The sequence below is a fragment of the Syzygium oleosum genome, unplaced genomic scaffold, assembly GCF_021117445.2.
Source record: "Syzygium oleosum isolate NSW1041296 unplaced genomic scaffold, Sole_v2.1 Sole_v2.10, whole genome shotgun sequence".
Taxonomy (NCBI): Eukaryota; Viridiplantae; Streptophyta; class Magnoliopsida; order Myrtales; family Myrtaceae; genus Syzygium; species Syzygium oleosum.
The window spans coordinates 12,489,641-12,507,776 of NW_026607494.1; the positions used below are offsets into that span (position 1 = coordinate 12,489,641).

The 18,136-nt window shown below is 41.3% G+C and overlaps 3 protein-coding genes across 5 annotated transcripts; 2 read left to right on the forward strand and 1 right to left on the reverse strand.

The window, feature by feature from the left end:
- Nucleotides 1–2,854: 2,854 nt before the first annotated feature.
- Nucleotides 2,855–4,131, forward strand: LOC115689526 (uncharacterized). Its single transcript, XM_030615588.2, has 2 exons — nt 2,855–3,015; nt 3,298–4,131. Exons 1-2 carry the CDS (start codon nt 3,001–3,003, stop codon nt 3,823–3,825), a joined length of 543 nt encoding a protein of 180 aa, XP_030471448.2. The 5' UTR covers nt 2,855–3,000; the 3' UTR covers nt 3,826–4,131.
- A 497-nt stretch (nt 4,132–4,628) lies between these two features.
- On the forward strand, nt 4,629–7,703 carry LOC115689529 (uncharacterized). Of its 3 annotated transcripts, XM_056315195.1 has the most exons (8): nt 4,634–4,840; nt 5,082–5,163; nt 5,388–5,546; nt 5,706–5,813; nt 6,394–6,552; nt 6,775–6,831; nt 7,016–7,161; nt 7,348–7,703. In XM_056315195.1, the coding sequence occupies exons 1-4, from the start codon at nt 4,649–4,651 to the stop codon at nt 5,777–5,779; spliced, it is 507 nt and encodes a 168-aa protein (XP_056171170.1). In that variant the 5' UTR covers nt 4,634–4,648; the 3' UTR covers nt 5,780–5,813; nt 6,394–6,552; nt 6,775–6,831; nt 7,016–7,161; nt 7,348–7,703. The 3 variants fall into 3 exon arrangements, with proteins under 3 accessions (XP_056171171.1, XP_056171170.1, XP_056171169.1); XM_056315196.1 differs by having other exon boundaries at nt 4,629–4,840; nt 5,082–5,148; nt 5,706–6,552; XM_056315194.1 differs by having other exon boundaries at nt 5,706–6,552.
- A 2,497-nt stretch (nt 7,704–10,200) lies between these two features.
- On the reverse strand, nt 10,201–11,745 carry LOC115689522 (F-box protein At3g07870). The gene has a single exon (XM_030615585.2). It carries the CDS (start codon nt 11,516–11,518, stop codon nt 10,241–10,243), a length of 1,278 nt encoding a protein of 425 aa, XP_030471445.2. The 5' UTR covers nt 11,519–11,745; the 3' UTR covers nt 10,201–10,240.
- Nucleotides 11,746–18,136: the final 6,391 nt, after the last annotated feature.

Here is an 18,136-nt window from a genome sequence, read left to right on the forward strand (position 1 = left end):
AAATCGGATCGATTCACCCAAAAAATAGGTCCGGGAACCAGTTCCCATTTGAATCGGTCCGAGAACCGGTTCCATTTTTTGGGAACCGGTTAGAACCCGTTCGGTTTCCGGTTCCAAGTGAAAATCCGCCCGGACCGATTTTAGAACCGGTTTTATATGAAGGTCCACTTGCAATTTTATATGACCAGAATTCAAAGCATTCTATCATAAAGGATGAGGGAGGTGATCATTATTTGCGGATAGTCTAACTCAATGGCTTGTAAGTATTATAGGGAGCAATTTCCTTTTTCTTAAAATTTTTGTTCTGTAACGAATAAATTACATATCCAACTTGAACCTATGCTATTTTATCATGTCCATTAAATTATTTGGACTAAGATAATATGCTTTTGTATGAATATTTAAGATTGTTTGCATAATCGAACTTATAACCTTTGATTTGAGTTATAAGTTTTCCTATTTGCTACCCGGAAAAAATGAAACCAAAAAAAGGAACAAAAAAAAAGGGGTTCTTAGGTAGACCCTATAACCGGATCAAAAAAACAAAGTAGGTTCCAAAACAGGATTCAGAGCAAACAGGGTAGGTTTCAGATTCCAAAGACTAGGAACCGGTTATAATAGGGTCGGTTTCAAGTTCCAGATCTGGAACCGACCCACCCTGGAACCGATCACCCCTAATGATTTGGTACTTCCATCTGCTCTACCATTAATTAACTCAAACGGTGTTAGTTGATTAGTTGTCAGATACTGAGTTGAGGACACAAATTTCGTGTTTGAATAACATCAGTCTCACTGAAAGTAACTTTGGCCCCGGCTGCTACTCTCGTGCACGTGGACGAAATGATTTGCATGAGCTAGTGAAAGTTAATGGAGCAAAGTATCGGAAGTATGATATAAGAATTCCTGATATACTTCTACTTAGAATAATCAGTATTTTATCCTAATGCTTAATCGATTGTCTACGATCTTAAGGTCTTTTCAATCTGCCAAACTTTACACTTTTTGGAAATTTGAAAACATATAAGCATGGGCTGCTTTCACAACTTTTAGATCGTTCACAAGACTATTGCAATACTCGCCGAGGGTGGAATCGAATAATGTAAAAACGTGACGTACGTGGGGATGCAAGTGGAACGACAATGAAAGAAGATGATGTAACTAAAGAATAATTGTGACTAATGACTCACCATAGTCAATATCTGTCGCTCTAGGACAACAATAATGCCAGAGTTTTAGCCTATAGCCTTTGATAAGATTTTTGAGTGAGTGGGGATGATGAATTTCATGCGTTTGTCTCAAGTAATTTGTGCAGGATTCCCAATTTCCTATGCCGATGCACCTTGGACAACTCCTTGGGATGGACCGTCTGTTACCCAAAATGCCAACAATTTAATTTTTTTCTGTACCGACTCGAATCTCGAACTACATAGGAATGCTTTCACCCTAAACAAATGCTACTTACCTGATTAAATTTGATTTAACCATTGTCTTCATTTTGCTAACTGGCCAAAAAAAAAAAAAAACAATTGTTGTTCGATCGATTTGCAACACTAGGAACATAGGGACTGCGAAAACCGGGAAATGATAAAGAGAATACAATTTTTTTACGGGGAGGGATATGCATCTCGCTTAAAGCTGGATTCTTGTATGCTACATCACTATTAATCAAAAAAAAAAAAAAAGAATCCTCATAGTGATTCAGATCCATGATCGCTCAAACAAAACGATATGTGATCTTTAGATCAAAGTAACTCTGAGACGTGATCTACCCGAATCATTAATTGTACATGCACTTAATAAGTGGAAAGTATCAGTACCTCCTAAGTAGACATATATAGTAGGTCCATCTAATTTGTCAAACCCAATTCAATTACAACTCTTCAGGGTCTAGACCTTCTTTCATCGAACTCAGAAAAATTTCAAAGCCTAAGCAATAACCGTCAGGGATAGAAGAGGGCACTTCTAGATCAATCTGGTTGAACAGTTTGGTGGAATTGATGGTGTCACAGTAATATTTCTTGACAGATCAGTAGAAAGAAATTAATGATGGATTTCACAGAAGGAAGAAAATCAAACCTAACAAAGAAAAAGGGGAAGAAAGAAAGGAAAAAAATGGGGGAAATGAGAGAGCGTGAACGTGAGTGTATGATGGTTTAGGTCGCCTTCAGTGGGGGCTGCACAAGACACGGTGACTCGAAGGCCGAAAGGGAGATGATGTTGATGATGATGGCCGGGCTGATATGACCTCCATTATTCTTTGGCTTTTCCAATGAAGATTAGATCACAGAGGAAGAATACCATAAGAGAAATTATATCATTTAAGACTTTTCGAGAAAAATGCCAAAAACAGAATTCAATTTCTATTTAGATATCGGCCACATGTCTCCTTACTTCTCAAATTATATGTTTCGAACATCACCCGCCACCCCTCCTGCCGCCGGTCACCATCTCCGTCATCTCTATGTGCCCTTCTCTATCGATGCCGTCAACGCCAACCCCCTTTGCGTCGGCTCCCCTCCCTCTCTCTTTCGCTTAGTATAACTTTCTCTCTCTTGACTCTTCAGCCGTGCGCTCGTGACTCTATAATTGGTATTTAGGTAAAAAGTACAAACATGCATTTTGGAAAGCACAAACATGTAATTAGTATTTAGATGAAAAGTGAAAAAAAATTTGGCATTTTCCCAAAAAAAATTTCTTAGTGTTAATTATGACGCCAACATGCTTAATTTTCTTGGAGCCAGTGAATGAGGAGTGTCAAATCCCAAGATTCTTCCAATCTTTCTCTTCTCTTTTTTCTATTGTTTTTACCACCTTATTCACCGATTCACTCTGCTATAAATAGCTTGTTCCACTAGATCATCTTCATCTCACTCTCGTACTCCAACACTCCACTCTCTCATTTCTCCTTCCTCTCTCGACCTTCAATTTTGACCCACGTAGCTTGAGCTTCTGTTTATTTTCTAAGCAGCTTTTGAAAAAAGTAATTCCTTCGGATCTCCAATGGCCACCGTCGAGGTAACTCTAATAACTACTCATTAAAGTTCTTGGAGTAGAAACCTTGGTTCAACATGTTTAGCTCTAGTCGAAGAGATGATTTCCGAAAACTGTTTTGCCAAGTAGGACAGTTACAATCAATCCGTGATCGTCATTCTTCGCCGAAAGACACCAGAAAATGAAGAAACGTGTTATTATTAGATTATGTTTTCGAATGAAAGGATCGACCTACGATATGATTTCTTACGGTTTTGTTTATTTTGCTGATCCGTATACATGAAATGATTTTTGTGGATGAAACAGGTTGTATCAGCACAAGCTGCGCTCGTGGAGGACAAGTCTGAAGAGCCAATCGAAACTCCTGTCCATCAAGAGGAAGTTGTGGTGGTCGCACCAAAAGAAGACCCCAAGAAAGAAGAAGATCAAGAAGAGCCAGCCGAGACCGAGACCGAGACCAAGACCGTAACCGAGAGTCCCGAGACCGAACAAGAAGACGGCGTCCCTGAAACAACTGAAGGAGAACAGACTGAATCGAAAGAAGAAAAAGAAGTCGAGGCACCAAAGGAGACTTCCAAGGTGGCACCCGAGCCGGCCGAGAGCAAGGAGGAAGCAGAAGAAGCTGACACGAAATCAGCGGAACCTGAGGCGGTCGTGGACAAGGAGACAGAGACCAAAGAGACAGCGGTGGCCGAACCAGACCCAGACTCCGCCGTGGAGGCTCCGAAAGAGGAGGATGTCAAAGGAGGAGGAGTGGAGGAGGGAGAGAAGGAAGAGAAGGGAGCTGCTGCTGCTGCTGCAGAAGCTGATGAGAAGAAGACTACTGATGAGTGATGTGTCCGTGGAAGAGTGAGTAAGGGAGTGAGAGCAAGTCTTGTCTGTGCATGAGTGTTTGGTGTGCTAGGGGGGTTTGTTTCAGTGATCTTGGTCTAGGATCTAATAAAGCAATCTACTGGTTTTCTGATGTTCTGGTATTGTAAAAATTACTATGTAGTATCTGTCTTTGTGGATTGGCCCTGTCACTTGGCAGATCCCAAGAGGATGAGTTCCATGATTCCTTGGTCTTTGGGATTTTGCTTCTTGGCCTCCATAAAAATAAGTACTACTTCTATAGGGTCTACTTGCTCTTCCTTTTGTTCATGGTTATATATGTTGCAGCATGCTTATTTGCTTAATGCTTGGTTAACCTTATTGAATTCGCTTCTGATCGCTTTCCCGGACTAAAGTTCGATGTAGGTCGCCATCTCCTTTTACCGAAACTTTTCGAAAACCCATTTCAGAATGCACCAGTACTACATAACTCCCGGTGCATATACACTATTTTGAAACTACTAGCTCGTTCCAATGACTATGAATATTTGTAAAATTAATAAAGATAGTATTTGAGAGTTGTTGACAAATTTGTCTTGAGTAAAAAAAAAAAATCATCTATTTATAAGATAGATTTTTCGGTTAAAAATTTATTTTTGTGTTTTTTTTATTTTTCACATTGGGCCTGTCCTTGGCGAATGGAGAGCCCATTTGTGCAGATAAATCGTAGCCGTCGGATTATTCCCCAATCAAGATCGACGGACGAGGATTCATGAGCAGATTATCCGAACTGTCGGCCCCCTCCTTCTCTTTAACTACCACCAACCGTCCGGTCAGTCGGCCAGAAATGGCGACGGCGCCGCTGAAGTCGCTGGCGAGAGTCGCCGGAAGGGACGGAGTGTACGTGGCGGCGGTGCCGCTCAGAGCAACGAAAGGACCAGCTCAGCTGCTGGCTTCGGCCGCCTATTCGCTCAAGCTCTGGGAGTTCCAGCATTTCATGGTCATCGTCAGAACCTCCTCGCCACCATCCGATTCTCAGGTTCTTGATTGATTGTGTTTGCGTGGATTCTGCGTTATGGGTTCCCATTTCGAATTGTTGATAAAGGGGCAAGTTTGTTGATAGGTGTAAGTTCTGGAAGTTAATTGTATTGTTGGGTCTTCTTTTGTTGATGTAATGCCTCTGAATTCTTTTGTTTGAATTCGATTCAAGTGTTGCCCACATTCTGTTTGCACTAAGACCTGATCTGATGACTTTCCTTGGTTTCTTGTTTATGTTTTAGGCATGTGTGTTTGATTTTCAACCTGAAGACCCTGAAAATGTGTACGTGGCGCTTGCAGCCTTGTCAGGTAGATCAATTCCAGGTTGGTCTATGAATTCTCCAACTACTACAGCCCTCATCATGCAATTACATGAAAATTTTTAGCTTGTTTTCTAAGTTAGAGTCAGTTTGGTCCTAAAAGAGAAAGTTGCTGATGATGCGACATCCCGGTAATAAAAGTAAGGTCGGACTTGGAGATTGAAATTCCTATTCATGTCAACCGTGTCTAGTGTGTGTTTGCGTAACGAATCTACATTCTTCTTCTAGGAACTGTTCTCAAAAGAAAGTTGACAAAGCTACCGAAAGAAAGGTGCTGGTTTGTGGGATCATGTGGAGAGCATGCTCTGGATGTTGCATGTAAATTCAGCAACCTTTGGGAGACCGACTTGAAAATTGGGCATCACGATTGCCGCGATTATGCCAATGGTAATCAATCTGATAGGACAAAATTCAGTTCCTTCATATGTTTGTGCTTGTATGTACCTGCGGATGATGCTTGGGTCTATTTGATCGGTGTGGAACTGTCACTTAACTTTTGGATGCTATCATGATCTTTTTCTGATCTTATGAAACTTTTGTGCACAGGGCTGGTTGAGCACCTTACTGGCGAAAAGGATGTGCTAAAGCGCTTGAGAAGAAGCTTTGGTGATCTGGACTAGGGCATCAAGTTACTGGTTACATTGTTTTAGCTCTGTAAGTTCATCTATGTGCTTGGTACCAAGAAAACAAAGTCGAACGAAAACTGCCATTGAAAGTGGTAGGCTTATGAGTATAGTAGATTTGAAAGTTCAATGTTATTTCTTATTCCTAAATTTAATCAATTAATTCCCCACTGTATTTATCAATACGTAAATTAATCTTTCAGATTGCTTTTATGTTGATATCTTGGAAGATAACGCAATACACTTTAGGCTGCTATTATCGCTAGTTTCTGCTTCACATTATTTGACAGATTGAGTTCACAACCAGGGGTGGATGGCATGGTGGAAACTTATTACCAGATAAGCATTTAATTTTTGTAGCGTAAAATATACTAAAAGGAGTATTTTGGACAATGGACATCAGTAGGAATAAAAGGAATCCATTGGATACAGCTAGTTTCTATTCCAATTAGTGAGCCCATTGTCAACTGTTGGATTTTACACAACCAATGAGGATTCATCTGCAGATTATCTAAGCATTGCCTCTCCTTCGCTTCTTTTAACTTCCACCAACTGTCTGATTAATTTGCGAAAATGGCATTGGCGTCACTACAATCGACCATGAACGTTAGTGGAAGAGACAAAGTATATGTAGCAACACTGCCATTTAGAGCAACAACAGAACCATTTCAGTCAGTGACATCAGCTCTTCTCGCACTCCATCTCTGGGATTTGCAACATTTCGTAGTCATCTTCAAAACCTCTTCACCACCATCCAATTCTAAGGCATGGTTTGTCCTTATCAATTTTCAAATTTCAGATACTTACTTGATGGATATGGTTTTGGATATTAATTTGTTGGGTCATCTTATGGTGATGTGTACCCATAATTTTTGTTGGAAATTAATGATATATTGCCTAGAACAAGTGGATTTTTTACTGCGTGTTTGCATTGCTTTTCTAGTATTATTTACTAATGTCTTAGGCATCTCTTTTTCATTTTCAACCTGAAGACCCCCAAAATTTGTTTGCACTGGCACTTGCGGCCTTGCCAGGTGGATCGATCCCGGGTTAGTCTATGAATTCTTCGACTCTTATGATCCACAGATGCTGAATTATAGTCAGTTTAGTCTGAGATGCTGATTTTGCAAATTTATTGGTTATGAATATGGTCAGGCTTGAAAATCATTTTGTCTTTGTTCAGTCATGTTGCCTTATGAATCTACACCTTTTTTCTCAACGAACTCTTCTTAGAAGAAAGTTGGCAAGGCTACCCAAACGAAGATGCTGGTTTGTGGGATATAGTGAAGAGGATTCCCTGGACATTGCACTCAAATTTAACGATACATGGGAGACTGACTGGAGGATGGGTATTCATGATTGCCGCAATTATGCCAACGGTAATTTTCATTCCGAGACCACCCAATTCAATTGTGGTTGATATTTAGTGTTTTTAAACCCGTGACCGACACCGATGTGTGTCTGCTTGGTCAGAAATACTCTATATTATAACACATATGGTCTCGACTCTAAACTGACTTTTATATATTGCTGTGATCCTTATTTGATCTCCTCACACTGCTTAGGGCTGGTCGGGCGCCTTACCGGTGAAAAGCATGTGTTAGAGCGCTTGAGAAGACGCACTGGTTGGCTGATTTAAGGCATCAATTTTCTGGCATTACTCCTGTAAGTCCATAGACAAACTCAGTCCTGAGCAGAACAATGTTAATATAAAATCACCCCAACAAAGTGCAATGATCATGTGTATCACAGATGCGAAATAAGTTGTTCACCAATGTCGTCAATTACTCTTCCACAGTTACAGGCCGCCCCATTAAGATTCATAGCACTCAATTACTTTTGGTTTGTTTTTATATGTTTGTTTTCTGGTATGCCAACCCAGATTTCGTAATGTCATTATTGCTGGTGTGATGTTCTGCTAGTTCAAAGTGCTCAAGATGTTGACATGCTCCACAATTTAGTCAGTGACCATCATAGCCAAGAGTGGTGATGGAAATTGCTGATGAGACAACCCTTTATCATTGCAATGTGAACTACAATCCCATACAATCGTAAACAAGGACAGACTGGGCAATATGTGAAACTCGAATGTTACTGTCTCCTTAAGCTTTTGTTGAAGATACCTTTGTGCACCGGTATAATTTCTTTTTGGAGGAAATTGATTCATTAGGAATTACGAGCAATGCTGTGAAGAAATGGCATGTTTTTGTCATTGGTCCTTACATGACAGGGCAACGGTTTACGAAGATTGAGGATTGGCTTACATTCCAATCTCTAAGCCTTCTCTCTAAACCCAAAATGCACATCCCAACCAAGCTCGAAACCTTCAACACCGTGGAACCTCTCTTTTGTGATCGGTTTATCCTCTGTGCCTATGTCAAAGTCCATCGCTCCATTGTAAAACTCATCGGGGTGTGGTCAGGTGACTTGTAGTAGATTAAGCTCATATTAGTTGCATCTTACCTTACAGCTTTCTGCATTTTCATCCCCACGAGCACTGAGAGAGAGAGAGAGAGAGAGAGAGAGAGAGATCATCCACGTCTCTTAGCACAGTATCACTGTCACATGATGGTAACACCGACTCGATCCTTACTCTTGGGTGATCAATGGTGATTTATGTGCTTCTCTTCATGGTCTTACATCATTTCACAACAACAAAAGCAGGACCATAAGGTCCTTGAGATCTCTTTCGCACTAGGGTCAACGGAAAGCCCTCTCTTATAGTCATTTCGCTTTTGAGAAATCCATATCCCATCTTATGTCCTTACTCTAGAGGAAACAAAAATGGAGACAAAAAGACCAGGGGGATGTCCAAGATGTGTGATCCACTGATTTATAGGAGCCATGTTTGATTGATTCAATCTGGCCTGTCTTGCTTTCTATAAAAAAGACCTCAGATGTTTCGTTTGAGAATTTTCAAACGAATCCGAACCAAACCGCGAGGATAACATTCACACCAGAACAAAGTTCAGTTTGTTTTGGCTTCAATCCACCTTTTTCAATCAATAACTTTCTTTTTTTAAACTGTGGAATCTAAAAACAAAAACGAAAGGCGATGTAATTCTGGGTTGGACCTTTCATCAATCGTGTGCGAAAGAAGCCATCGAAAGACCGATTATGTTGCACAGATTCTTGTGTGAAACAAGTTTGTGGCTGCTAATGAGTTTTACTTGGTCATGCTACAATTCATCTCTTGTATTTGCCATGACTAGAAGAAAAGATCCACATACTTTTTTTCATTCATGGGACCAGCTGTTGATTTTTTGTGCCAACTTTACTTGCATAAGAAAACAAAAGCTTGGAAACATAACCCTGATCTTCCTTTCGAACGCCAATATTTTTCTTTGCTTCTATATGAGCGGCCATGATGCAGAGTTTTGATTATCTGCACACTGAATGAATGTGGGAGATAACCCTGATAAAAAAGAAACCCTTTTCATGTTCCAATGATTCACCTTTTGACCCTTATGTTAGTCCCTTCTTTTGACATTGAAATGTTCAACTCTGCATATATGCCATTGCCATACGGCGGAAATATCCAATGGACATGCGCCCTTATCTTTCTGCAACTTGAGCCATAAGGACAAATCATGAAATATTTTTTTAATCCATGGTCATAAACATCTAGTTTATGCCTCTCTCTCTCTGTCTCTCTCTCTCTCTCCCCTCTCTCTGTATCTTTTTATGGGGTAGGTATTCTTGCATTGAGGTGAGGAAATACTGGAATTTTTGGCATTTGCATCGAGCAACTCCACCTGGGGTAGGTTCTAAAAGAATCCCTATACTGCCAAACATTTTCAACCGCTCAACCTAACAATGTTGAAGACTATGCGGCCATGACTTAGCTCTGACTTGATATAAACAAAGATGATCATGATCATGAACATGAAAAGGGTGTATCGAGCACATAAACAGTACGCGGAGCTCGCACATACAGACACGACGGCACGTCGTCATGAATGACTTAATTATTAAGCCAAGATCAAGATGGGGAAGAACCCCCACCACGAGGGAAAGCACGATTCTGCTGAATTGCCCTTCCTCTTTATCTTTTATGTTCTGGTTGAAATGCTTGTGGAAGAAATTTTAAAGTTTAAGGGATTACTTAGATAATTCCTCCTGGTGGGGCCAAGGCCAACCCAAAAGTTTTGATTTTTGTCCAACTGGCCTATGAGTCACACCCCATACAGATTGGAAAGAGCTCGCACCCATTTGAAAAACAAATCCAATCTGACGTGAGCACATGATCTGAATGGGTTGATGCCAATCACAAGCCTTAAACAAAAGAACTCTGGATGCACAAAAGCAGACTCAGAGAGAGAAAGAGAGAGAGAGAGAGAGAGAGAGAACATGGACCCTAATTATATCTCAAATAATAAATATATGAACTTGAACTTACAATACAATGAAGCATCTTCTTCCTCCTTTCTTTTTCTTTTGGGTTTTTTAAAGAAATTGTCATGTGTCTGAGTGGGAATCTATCCAGCTGAGGCTTCCCACATGAACAAATGAATGGAACCATTTGGGCATGCCCTGCAACGAAATGTCCCTAAACTTACCCTTCTTGGGGTCATAAGCCGCCAATGCCCCGCTCTTATACTCCAACAATATCTCACCATTGTCCAATCCGCACACAACCCTAGAGACCCTCGCATTCATGCTCTTCCACATCTTGAACGGCATGAAGTTCACGTTTTGCTTGAGAGCCCTCGGCATGTATGACCCGATGACGTACTCTCTCGTCCATGACTCCTTCACATTGTATGTCTTCATGACCCAAATCTCCAGCCTCCCGTAATTGCAGTAGACTATGGCTGAGAGGAAGCCCCTCAGGGCCATCAGCTGGTAGTTGGACCGGCCGATGGGCCCGCCCTCGGGCCTCAGCACCTCCCGGAACTGCTCGTCCGCCAGGTCGAAGGACACGAGCTGCCGCGCCGTCCGGTACCTCCGAGGCCCCGCGACCCAGTGCAGCCTCCCGTTGACCACCGTCTCCGATGGCCTCTTGTCGATCTGGTACGGCGCCCGCCCCAGGCTCCGCCAGGCTGGGCTCCTCCCGAGCGTCAGGACCTGAACCTCCGACTGCACGTGCGGGACCCGTCGCGCCCGGCGGGACCCCGCCCCCGCCCTAGATGGGTTCGGGTAGTATGCTATCTTGATCACCTTGTACTCCCTGGTCGCCGGGTGGAAACCGAACCCGAAGACCACGGTCTGGTCCGCGTACTGCCGCGATGGTGGCAGCTCCCTGCAGTCCCCGGTGAAGGGGTTGTACACGAACAGCGTCTCCCTGTAGAGCGAATCGGCGAGGCACAGCAAGCCGTTGCAGGAACCCACCACGTCGAATTCGGGCATCGAATTCAAGAAAGGCGGATTGAATTTCCCGACAGAACTCTTCTTGGATCCGCTGTGCCCACAATCCTGGTCCTGAGCGGACAACTCCACGAAGCTGAGCTGGTTCCTGAGAGGGAAGTCGCTGTGGAACACCAGGAACGGATCCCTCGCCGCCGTGCGGGCGAGCTGCGCGTCGGGAAGAAGCGGGTCTCGGCCTAGAGCCCGCCAGGACCGGCAGACGAGCCGGAACCGCACGAGCGACGTGATGGGCAGCCGCGACAGGATGTCGAGGACGATCTCCCTCGGCAGGCCCTCCATGCCGTTCTTGGCCTCGGCCTCGGCTCGCGGGTCATCGCCGCCCAGCTCGCATCTCAGCTTCTTACACGGCGGCTCATGGACGAACTCCATGGATCATCACCAGGGAAGACAGAGAGAGAGGAGGAAAGCACCAAACGTTTTCAACAACAACCGAGCACAAGAAGAAAGCAAGCGAGGGAGACCAATGAGAGCCTGCGAACGAGGGCGATGACTTGCGGATAAACCCTATAAGTGTGACTATAGACAAAGATGTGGGTGAGCGCATAAAAACATTAAAAGGAGACGGAAACCACAAGGAAGAAAATGCTCGTAAGATCGTGGGATCCACCCGTCGTTGAATTATGCTCCTTAGCTAGGGAGGAGGAGGAAGAAAAAAATTAAAGCTGGAGATTGAATTTATGATCATGGAAAAAAGAAAAAGAAAAAGAAAAAAAAGAAACGGGCGGCCCGAGCGATCCCGGCCGTCCGATCGAGCCGTGCGCTGCCGCCGTAATCGCGATTTAATCGAATAATTAAATCCAACTCCATGACAATTGGTCAGTGATACACACTAGTGATGAGGAGCCTCCCTCCACCCCCAATTTCTACATTAATCCAAAGAAGAAAGTTAAAGAATTACCAAAAAAAAATTTAATAATCATGTTTTGTCTAAACCTTCATTTAAATAATGGGTTAATACCACTAAAAACTCTAAACTGGTACACTTATAACAATTTTATCCCGAAATAATTTTTCGATCACCAAAAACCCCAAACTGGTACACTTGTGACAAATTTACCCCGAACTAATTTTTTGACCACCAAAAACTCCAAACTGGTGCACCTGTGACAATTTTACCAAAAATTAATTTTTTAACCACTAAAAATCCAAAACTTGTACATTTGTGACAAATTTCCCCTCCCTCCGTTATTGTCCGTTAAATTGGATTACCATCACGAAAAATCACAAATTGATAAACTTGTTACCAACAAAGGGGTAAAACCCCAAACTGGTGCATCCGTTAACTATCACGTGTCATCAAACTTAACAATTTGACAGTAAGATTTAACGGAAACTAATAGAGGGTAAATTTATCACAGGTATACCTGTTTGGGGTTTTTGGTGGTCAAAAAATTAGTTCGGAGTAAAATTATCACAGGTGTACCAGTTTGGAGTTTTTGGTGGTTAAAAAATTAGTTCGGGATAAAATTGTCACAGGTGTACCAGTTTGGAATTTTTAGTGATCAAAAAAATAGTTTGAAGTAAATTTATCACATGTGTATCAGTTTGAGATTTTTCATAGTATTAATCCTTTAATAATTTATAATAGTTTATCTCCTTGTATCTTTCTCACGGGACGGCGATGTCATTCATGTGCATTTATTGTATACTGATGAAGTTTCTTGAAAATGCATGATGAAGCAAGATTTCTCTCTGGCACCCTCAATTATTTCAAGAATCCGATATTCAATGCCATACCAAATACAAAAATATGTGAAAATCTAGCGCCAGAGATCACGGAATCGCGTTGCCGAGAGTTTCAGAAAAGGAAAAAAAAAAAAGAAGAAGAGAAAATTCACAGCCCAGAATACAAAACTCCCAAAATTAAAAAAAAAAAAAAAAAGGATATGGACTGACATCCATCACAACCCTATGAAAGTAGAGAAAATAAAAATGCAAATTTTTTAATTGTGAAATATCTAAAGCAGCCTAAGAAATTTGGGCTATCTTTTTTATAATGTGCAAAGGTAGAGAGGGGCATAAGATGGGTACTTTAAAAGACAATTGGCCACCAAAAAGTCAAGATTTAAAAAAGTCATATTCACACATGGAGCCTTTGGGCAGGAAAAAGAACAACTTTCAGCGACCACTATGTCTTATTTAAATGCCCTCTACTCGATTGTCAGCCCTAGCTTAAAGGCTTAAAGTTTAAATAAAATAAAATAAAATAAAACAATAATGTATAAATAAATGAAAAGTATGCAAAGAAAAAAGTGGGTGAAAGGGGAGGGAAATTACGTAATAAAGGGGAACTCCCTCCCCACTAACTTTACACATCTTATCTTATCACAATGTTCAAACTTTTCCCCACCTAAAGATGGGTGTTAATCGAGAAGGAGGCATATCGTGATGAAAAAAGATGGGAGTTTATGATTGTGGCATGATTGGCAGAGTATGTACAATTAATCAAAAAGATGTAGGATGATTACTACAATGATATTTGGCTCTTGTCCGGATATAAGTTACTGGATTTCTTCCGCTTTATATGGCCATATGATTTTGGTGTTGTGAAGAAGAAATTGTATGTTTAGGAGTGCATTTGTTTCGTAGAAAATAAGTGATTTGAAAAATATTTTTCTAAAAGTGATTGCTTCAATCGCTTATAAAAATAAACAAATGAAAAATATTTTTATCGTCTATAAAAATGTTTAAATGTAAATTGTTATCGATAATGAAAATATCTTTCATTGACTAATTATTTCAAACAATACAAGCGATTATTTTTTAGAAGTTATTTTTCAAATCTTTTATTTTTCACGAAACAAACGGAACCTAGATCGGTTTCTATGATTTATTCAGAATTACATGCATTAAATTCATTTTTTTTAAAGAAATTCGTGGTTGAGACTTGACAAAGACATAAACATTTAATATCTTCTGTTTTATCTATCTACCAAGAGGTCTGACCAAATGGAAAACTCAGCTTTATTGAAAAGTTAGAATTGCGTTTCAGTACTTATGGCTCATGCACAAAGCCAAAACCAAACCTTTTAAGATTCCAATTTGAGCAACTGGGCGATGTGATTTAAGGGTTATCAGTTCCAGTCCGGTCTAATTCCATCCAAGAACTGGGAACCGGATCAAGAAGACTGATTCCCGATTTCTGGAACCGGAAACTGAACCATCGATCCAATCCAGTCCCATAGAACTTGTCACTTATTGTTTATAACTTTATCTTTTCCATTACATTCTATATCACTTTGATCAATTTCCATTGAAACAAAAGGAACACCAACTTCTTCTAATTCTCCACTTCTTCCTAAACAACTCTGTGCTCGGATGCCAGCAATTTTGTTGGAAGATAGATCACTAGCAACAAGACAAGGCTTCTGAAACTTGCTTATTGGAGCCAGATGTCTCTCCCTAGTTTTCATACTATCCCCTGTTCCTACAATATTCTTTGTCGTGACCCGGTTCAAGTGATGAACAAGTATCGCCATTTGCCTAGACTCCATTTACTTGTGGGAGAACAGCAATGGATGGAACATGTGTTACTTTATTCTCAATATATATAGCCGGTCCGGTCCGGTCCGGTCCGGTCCGGTCGGTCCGGTTCCCCCTTGGAATAAAAAACCGGACCGCCCAGACATCAATTCCACTTTTAGGAGCCGAGAACTAGACCGACACTCCCGGAAACCGAACCAAACTGGCCGGTCCAATCCAGTCCGGGCGGTTCCTGGTTCAGTCGGTCTGTCTTGTTCACCCCTATTTTGATTGAGTTGGTATTTTAATTTTTCAATTGACCTTTCATATCATAGATCTGTAATTTCACATTTACTAGAATGCTTCTTTTTTTTTTTTTTTTCATCGATAGTAGGGAGTATTTGACTTTTCGAGCAACCAACTAATTCTTAGTTAGTGCGAGAGTGTCCATTCCAAGTTCATGGGAGAACTTTGAGCACACAAGTCCGTGCTCTTGAAAATGATTCTTGAACAATGCGAGAACGCGACGATTTTGAACTTATTTTTTAGCAATGAACATGAAATGAAATTAGAAATTTTTCTTGTTAGATTGGGTAATTAACGAGTTATTATCTTGATTGCCAATTTTTTGGGGGCCAAAATGAGAAGTCTAGCTATCGATTGTGGTATTACAATGTCAATCGTAGCTTCATGTCATGTCTGTATGTTTCTTTTAGGCCCACGTTCGAACACCGCCATGGGCTGCGAGTTTAACTGCGGATGGAATGTGTGTTTTGGGTTCTTTGGAGTTGAAATTTTAATCCTTCAACTTATGTTCCTTTTGCAATTAGGTCCTGGATCTTTTTTTCCAGCGCAACCGAGTGCCCTAACTTGTTCGATATTTTCGTTCAAGTCCTTTGACCATTAGCCTACTTATTTATGATGGTGTGGCTATTGATTCAGCAATCGTTAGTATTAAGAAAATAAAGAAAATGGACAGAGAGAAAAGAGAGAGAGAGATATATATATAGAGAGAGAGAGAGAGAGCCGCTGCCATCATCACCCTCCGCCACTGCTGCTACCGCCGGTGCTGCTACCACCAAAACCGGCGACCCGTCTCCTTGCGACCGCCACCACCGACCCCTTAAAAGAAGCTCGGGCCAAATGAACTGATGTGGCTAAGGTTAACTAGGCCCACTGTCTACAAAGGGGCCACCACCAAGTAGTGGGCCTTGATCATATGCTTCCAGATCCTGCACATTTCTCATTACACGGATCTCAGGAATGTCCTAAAAACAGAGACTCTATTCGTAACATGTAAGCGTTGACTTCCAAATCTTGTGCAAATGTGGCTTCTGGTCAACCACCACTTCCTGATAATATCAAATAAAAACAGGCTTGTTTTAGTCAAATCATGCACTCTGATGGTTCCACCAATAATGACATAGCAACATAGTTCTACTTGAATGTGTATCATGTCTTGCCTATGTATAACTTTTAAATTAGGCAACAATTTCTCGACGCACGTTTTATACATGATATTCGCGAAATAACACATAACACATAGTAAAATTGTTTTGTCCTCTCTTTTATCTTCTTCTTAGTCTGATATTTGTGTATCTTTCTTCTTTCTTTTTTCTTTTTGGTAAGCATATCTTTATTTGTAATTTTTTTAGAAAAGAAATGTAGCTTTCAAGAATGACCAACATGCAATACATTTTGTCTGGCTTGATAAAAGCATAATGCAGAGCCCCGATTCTCACACATGGATGGACCACTCATTTTCCCAAGTGCACTGAGCCATCAATCAAAGCAAGATATTCCTTTTCTTGGTGTGTGGTATATATATATTCACATCTGAAAAATGTACATATCCTTAATTTGTTCCTTATCATGTCTGGAAAAAAGAAAAAAAAGCAAATCAAATCAAGTTCATCTACGGCTATAATTCTCAATCAGATTGGAATTGAGCCAACTCGTTTGGATAAGATCTCCTCCTGAAACTTTTTTTTTTTTTTGATGATCCAGGAATCCCCGCATACGGCCGATGTACCAGTAGGATGGGAGTAAATCTCAAAGGGTGTACAAGCAGTGACCCACCACTACCATGCCATGTACGTCAACGGCAGAATCCCTAACGACTAGGGTCTCCTCCTGAAACTTTTTGTCTCGTTTCTCGCAGATTTTATGGTCCGTCGGTTCACATTCAAATGAACTGGAAAGATACCACCAGTTTACCAAAAGAAAAACAAGAAAATAAAATTCTTCCTTTTGATGTACTAAGTTTAGAGATTTTTCAAATAATTCAAGAAAATCTCCATCAAAAGCAGTGTATGTGCTTAATTATACATCTTTTTTGTCGTCATTTTTGGCGTTTTATAGACCCCACAAACTTGATTGTGCATTAAGTTTCCTTTACAATAAAGGGTTTCTATTTCTTTTATAGTGTGACAAACAGAAGCACTAGCAACACCCCCACCAACTCTCCCATTATCAAAACCCCCCCAATACACACACCAAGGCCCTTGATTCTCTCATTTGATCTCATGCTCTCACATCCTCCACCTGAGATTGGAACTTGAAGTCCCCTCCTCTCTATCCCCGCCGGCAGGCATGCGGCGGATGTTTGGCGCGATGGTGAGGAGGAAGAGCTCGAAAGTCGCCGATGAAGCCATGCTGGGCGGCGGGAACCGAGCCGACCTGCCGATCTTCGCGCGGGACCCGGACGGGCGGTCGGCGCGTGGTTGGGGCGGGCTCCCAGTGTTGCTCTACGGCATCTTCCGCGCCACGGTCGCGGTCATCTCTTGCTTCTCTCCTCCCCATGTGAATGGGGCTGATGGGGTGTGGGTGTCTAGTCATGAATTCGGTCATCAAGTATCGGAAATGAATCATCTCATAGTGAGTGACAGCATGCGGTATGCAATCTTGATGTAGTGCCTAAGTTTGAGTGGGTCGATGTATAGAGAGCCTTTAAGGAAAGATGTGTTGTTGTTTAGTTACCTTCTTTCCTTTACCAAAAGAAAAGAAGAAAAATTTCCTTTTTCTATACACTGAGCTAGATTCACTTGTGCATAATCAATTAGAGAGTAGTGGTTGTTCCGAAATATATCTATGATGTCTATGCTGGATTTCTTTTAAACACTCGTTGTTGATTACAAAGAGAAGCTTCAAGGGAATGTCCTAAATTATGTACTTGGGTTAAAAAGAAAAGCTATGTGGAAGATCGTGATTGTCTCATCTTCTTATGGCTTTTAACAAAAGATGTTTTGTTACATTGCCCAACAAAAGAAAAAGAAGATCAAATTCACATATAGCCCCAAACAAAGAAGAGGAACAGTTGTGCTGTCTAAACTCATAATAGAGCCTAGGCAAAAAGACGCATTATTTGTGTAGCACCATCCAAAAGGATTAGAAAGAGGAAGGGCGGCGGGCGTAGGGTTTGTTCGATCTATCGCACCGAAAGGACCCAAAAAAGGGGTAGATCAGGTGGTCAATTGTCGAGAGGAGGTAGAGGCCATCGTCCTTCGTATCTGTTGTCTGATCAGG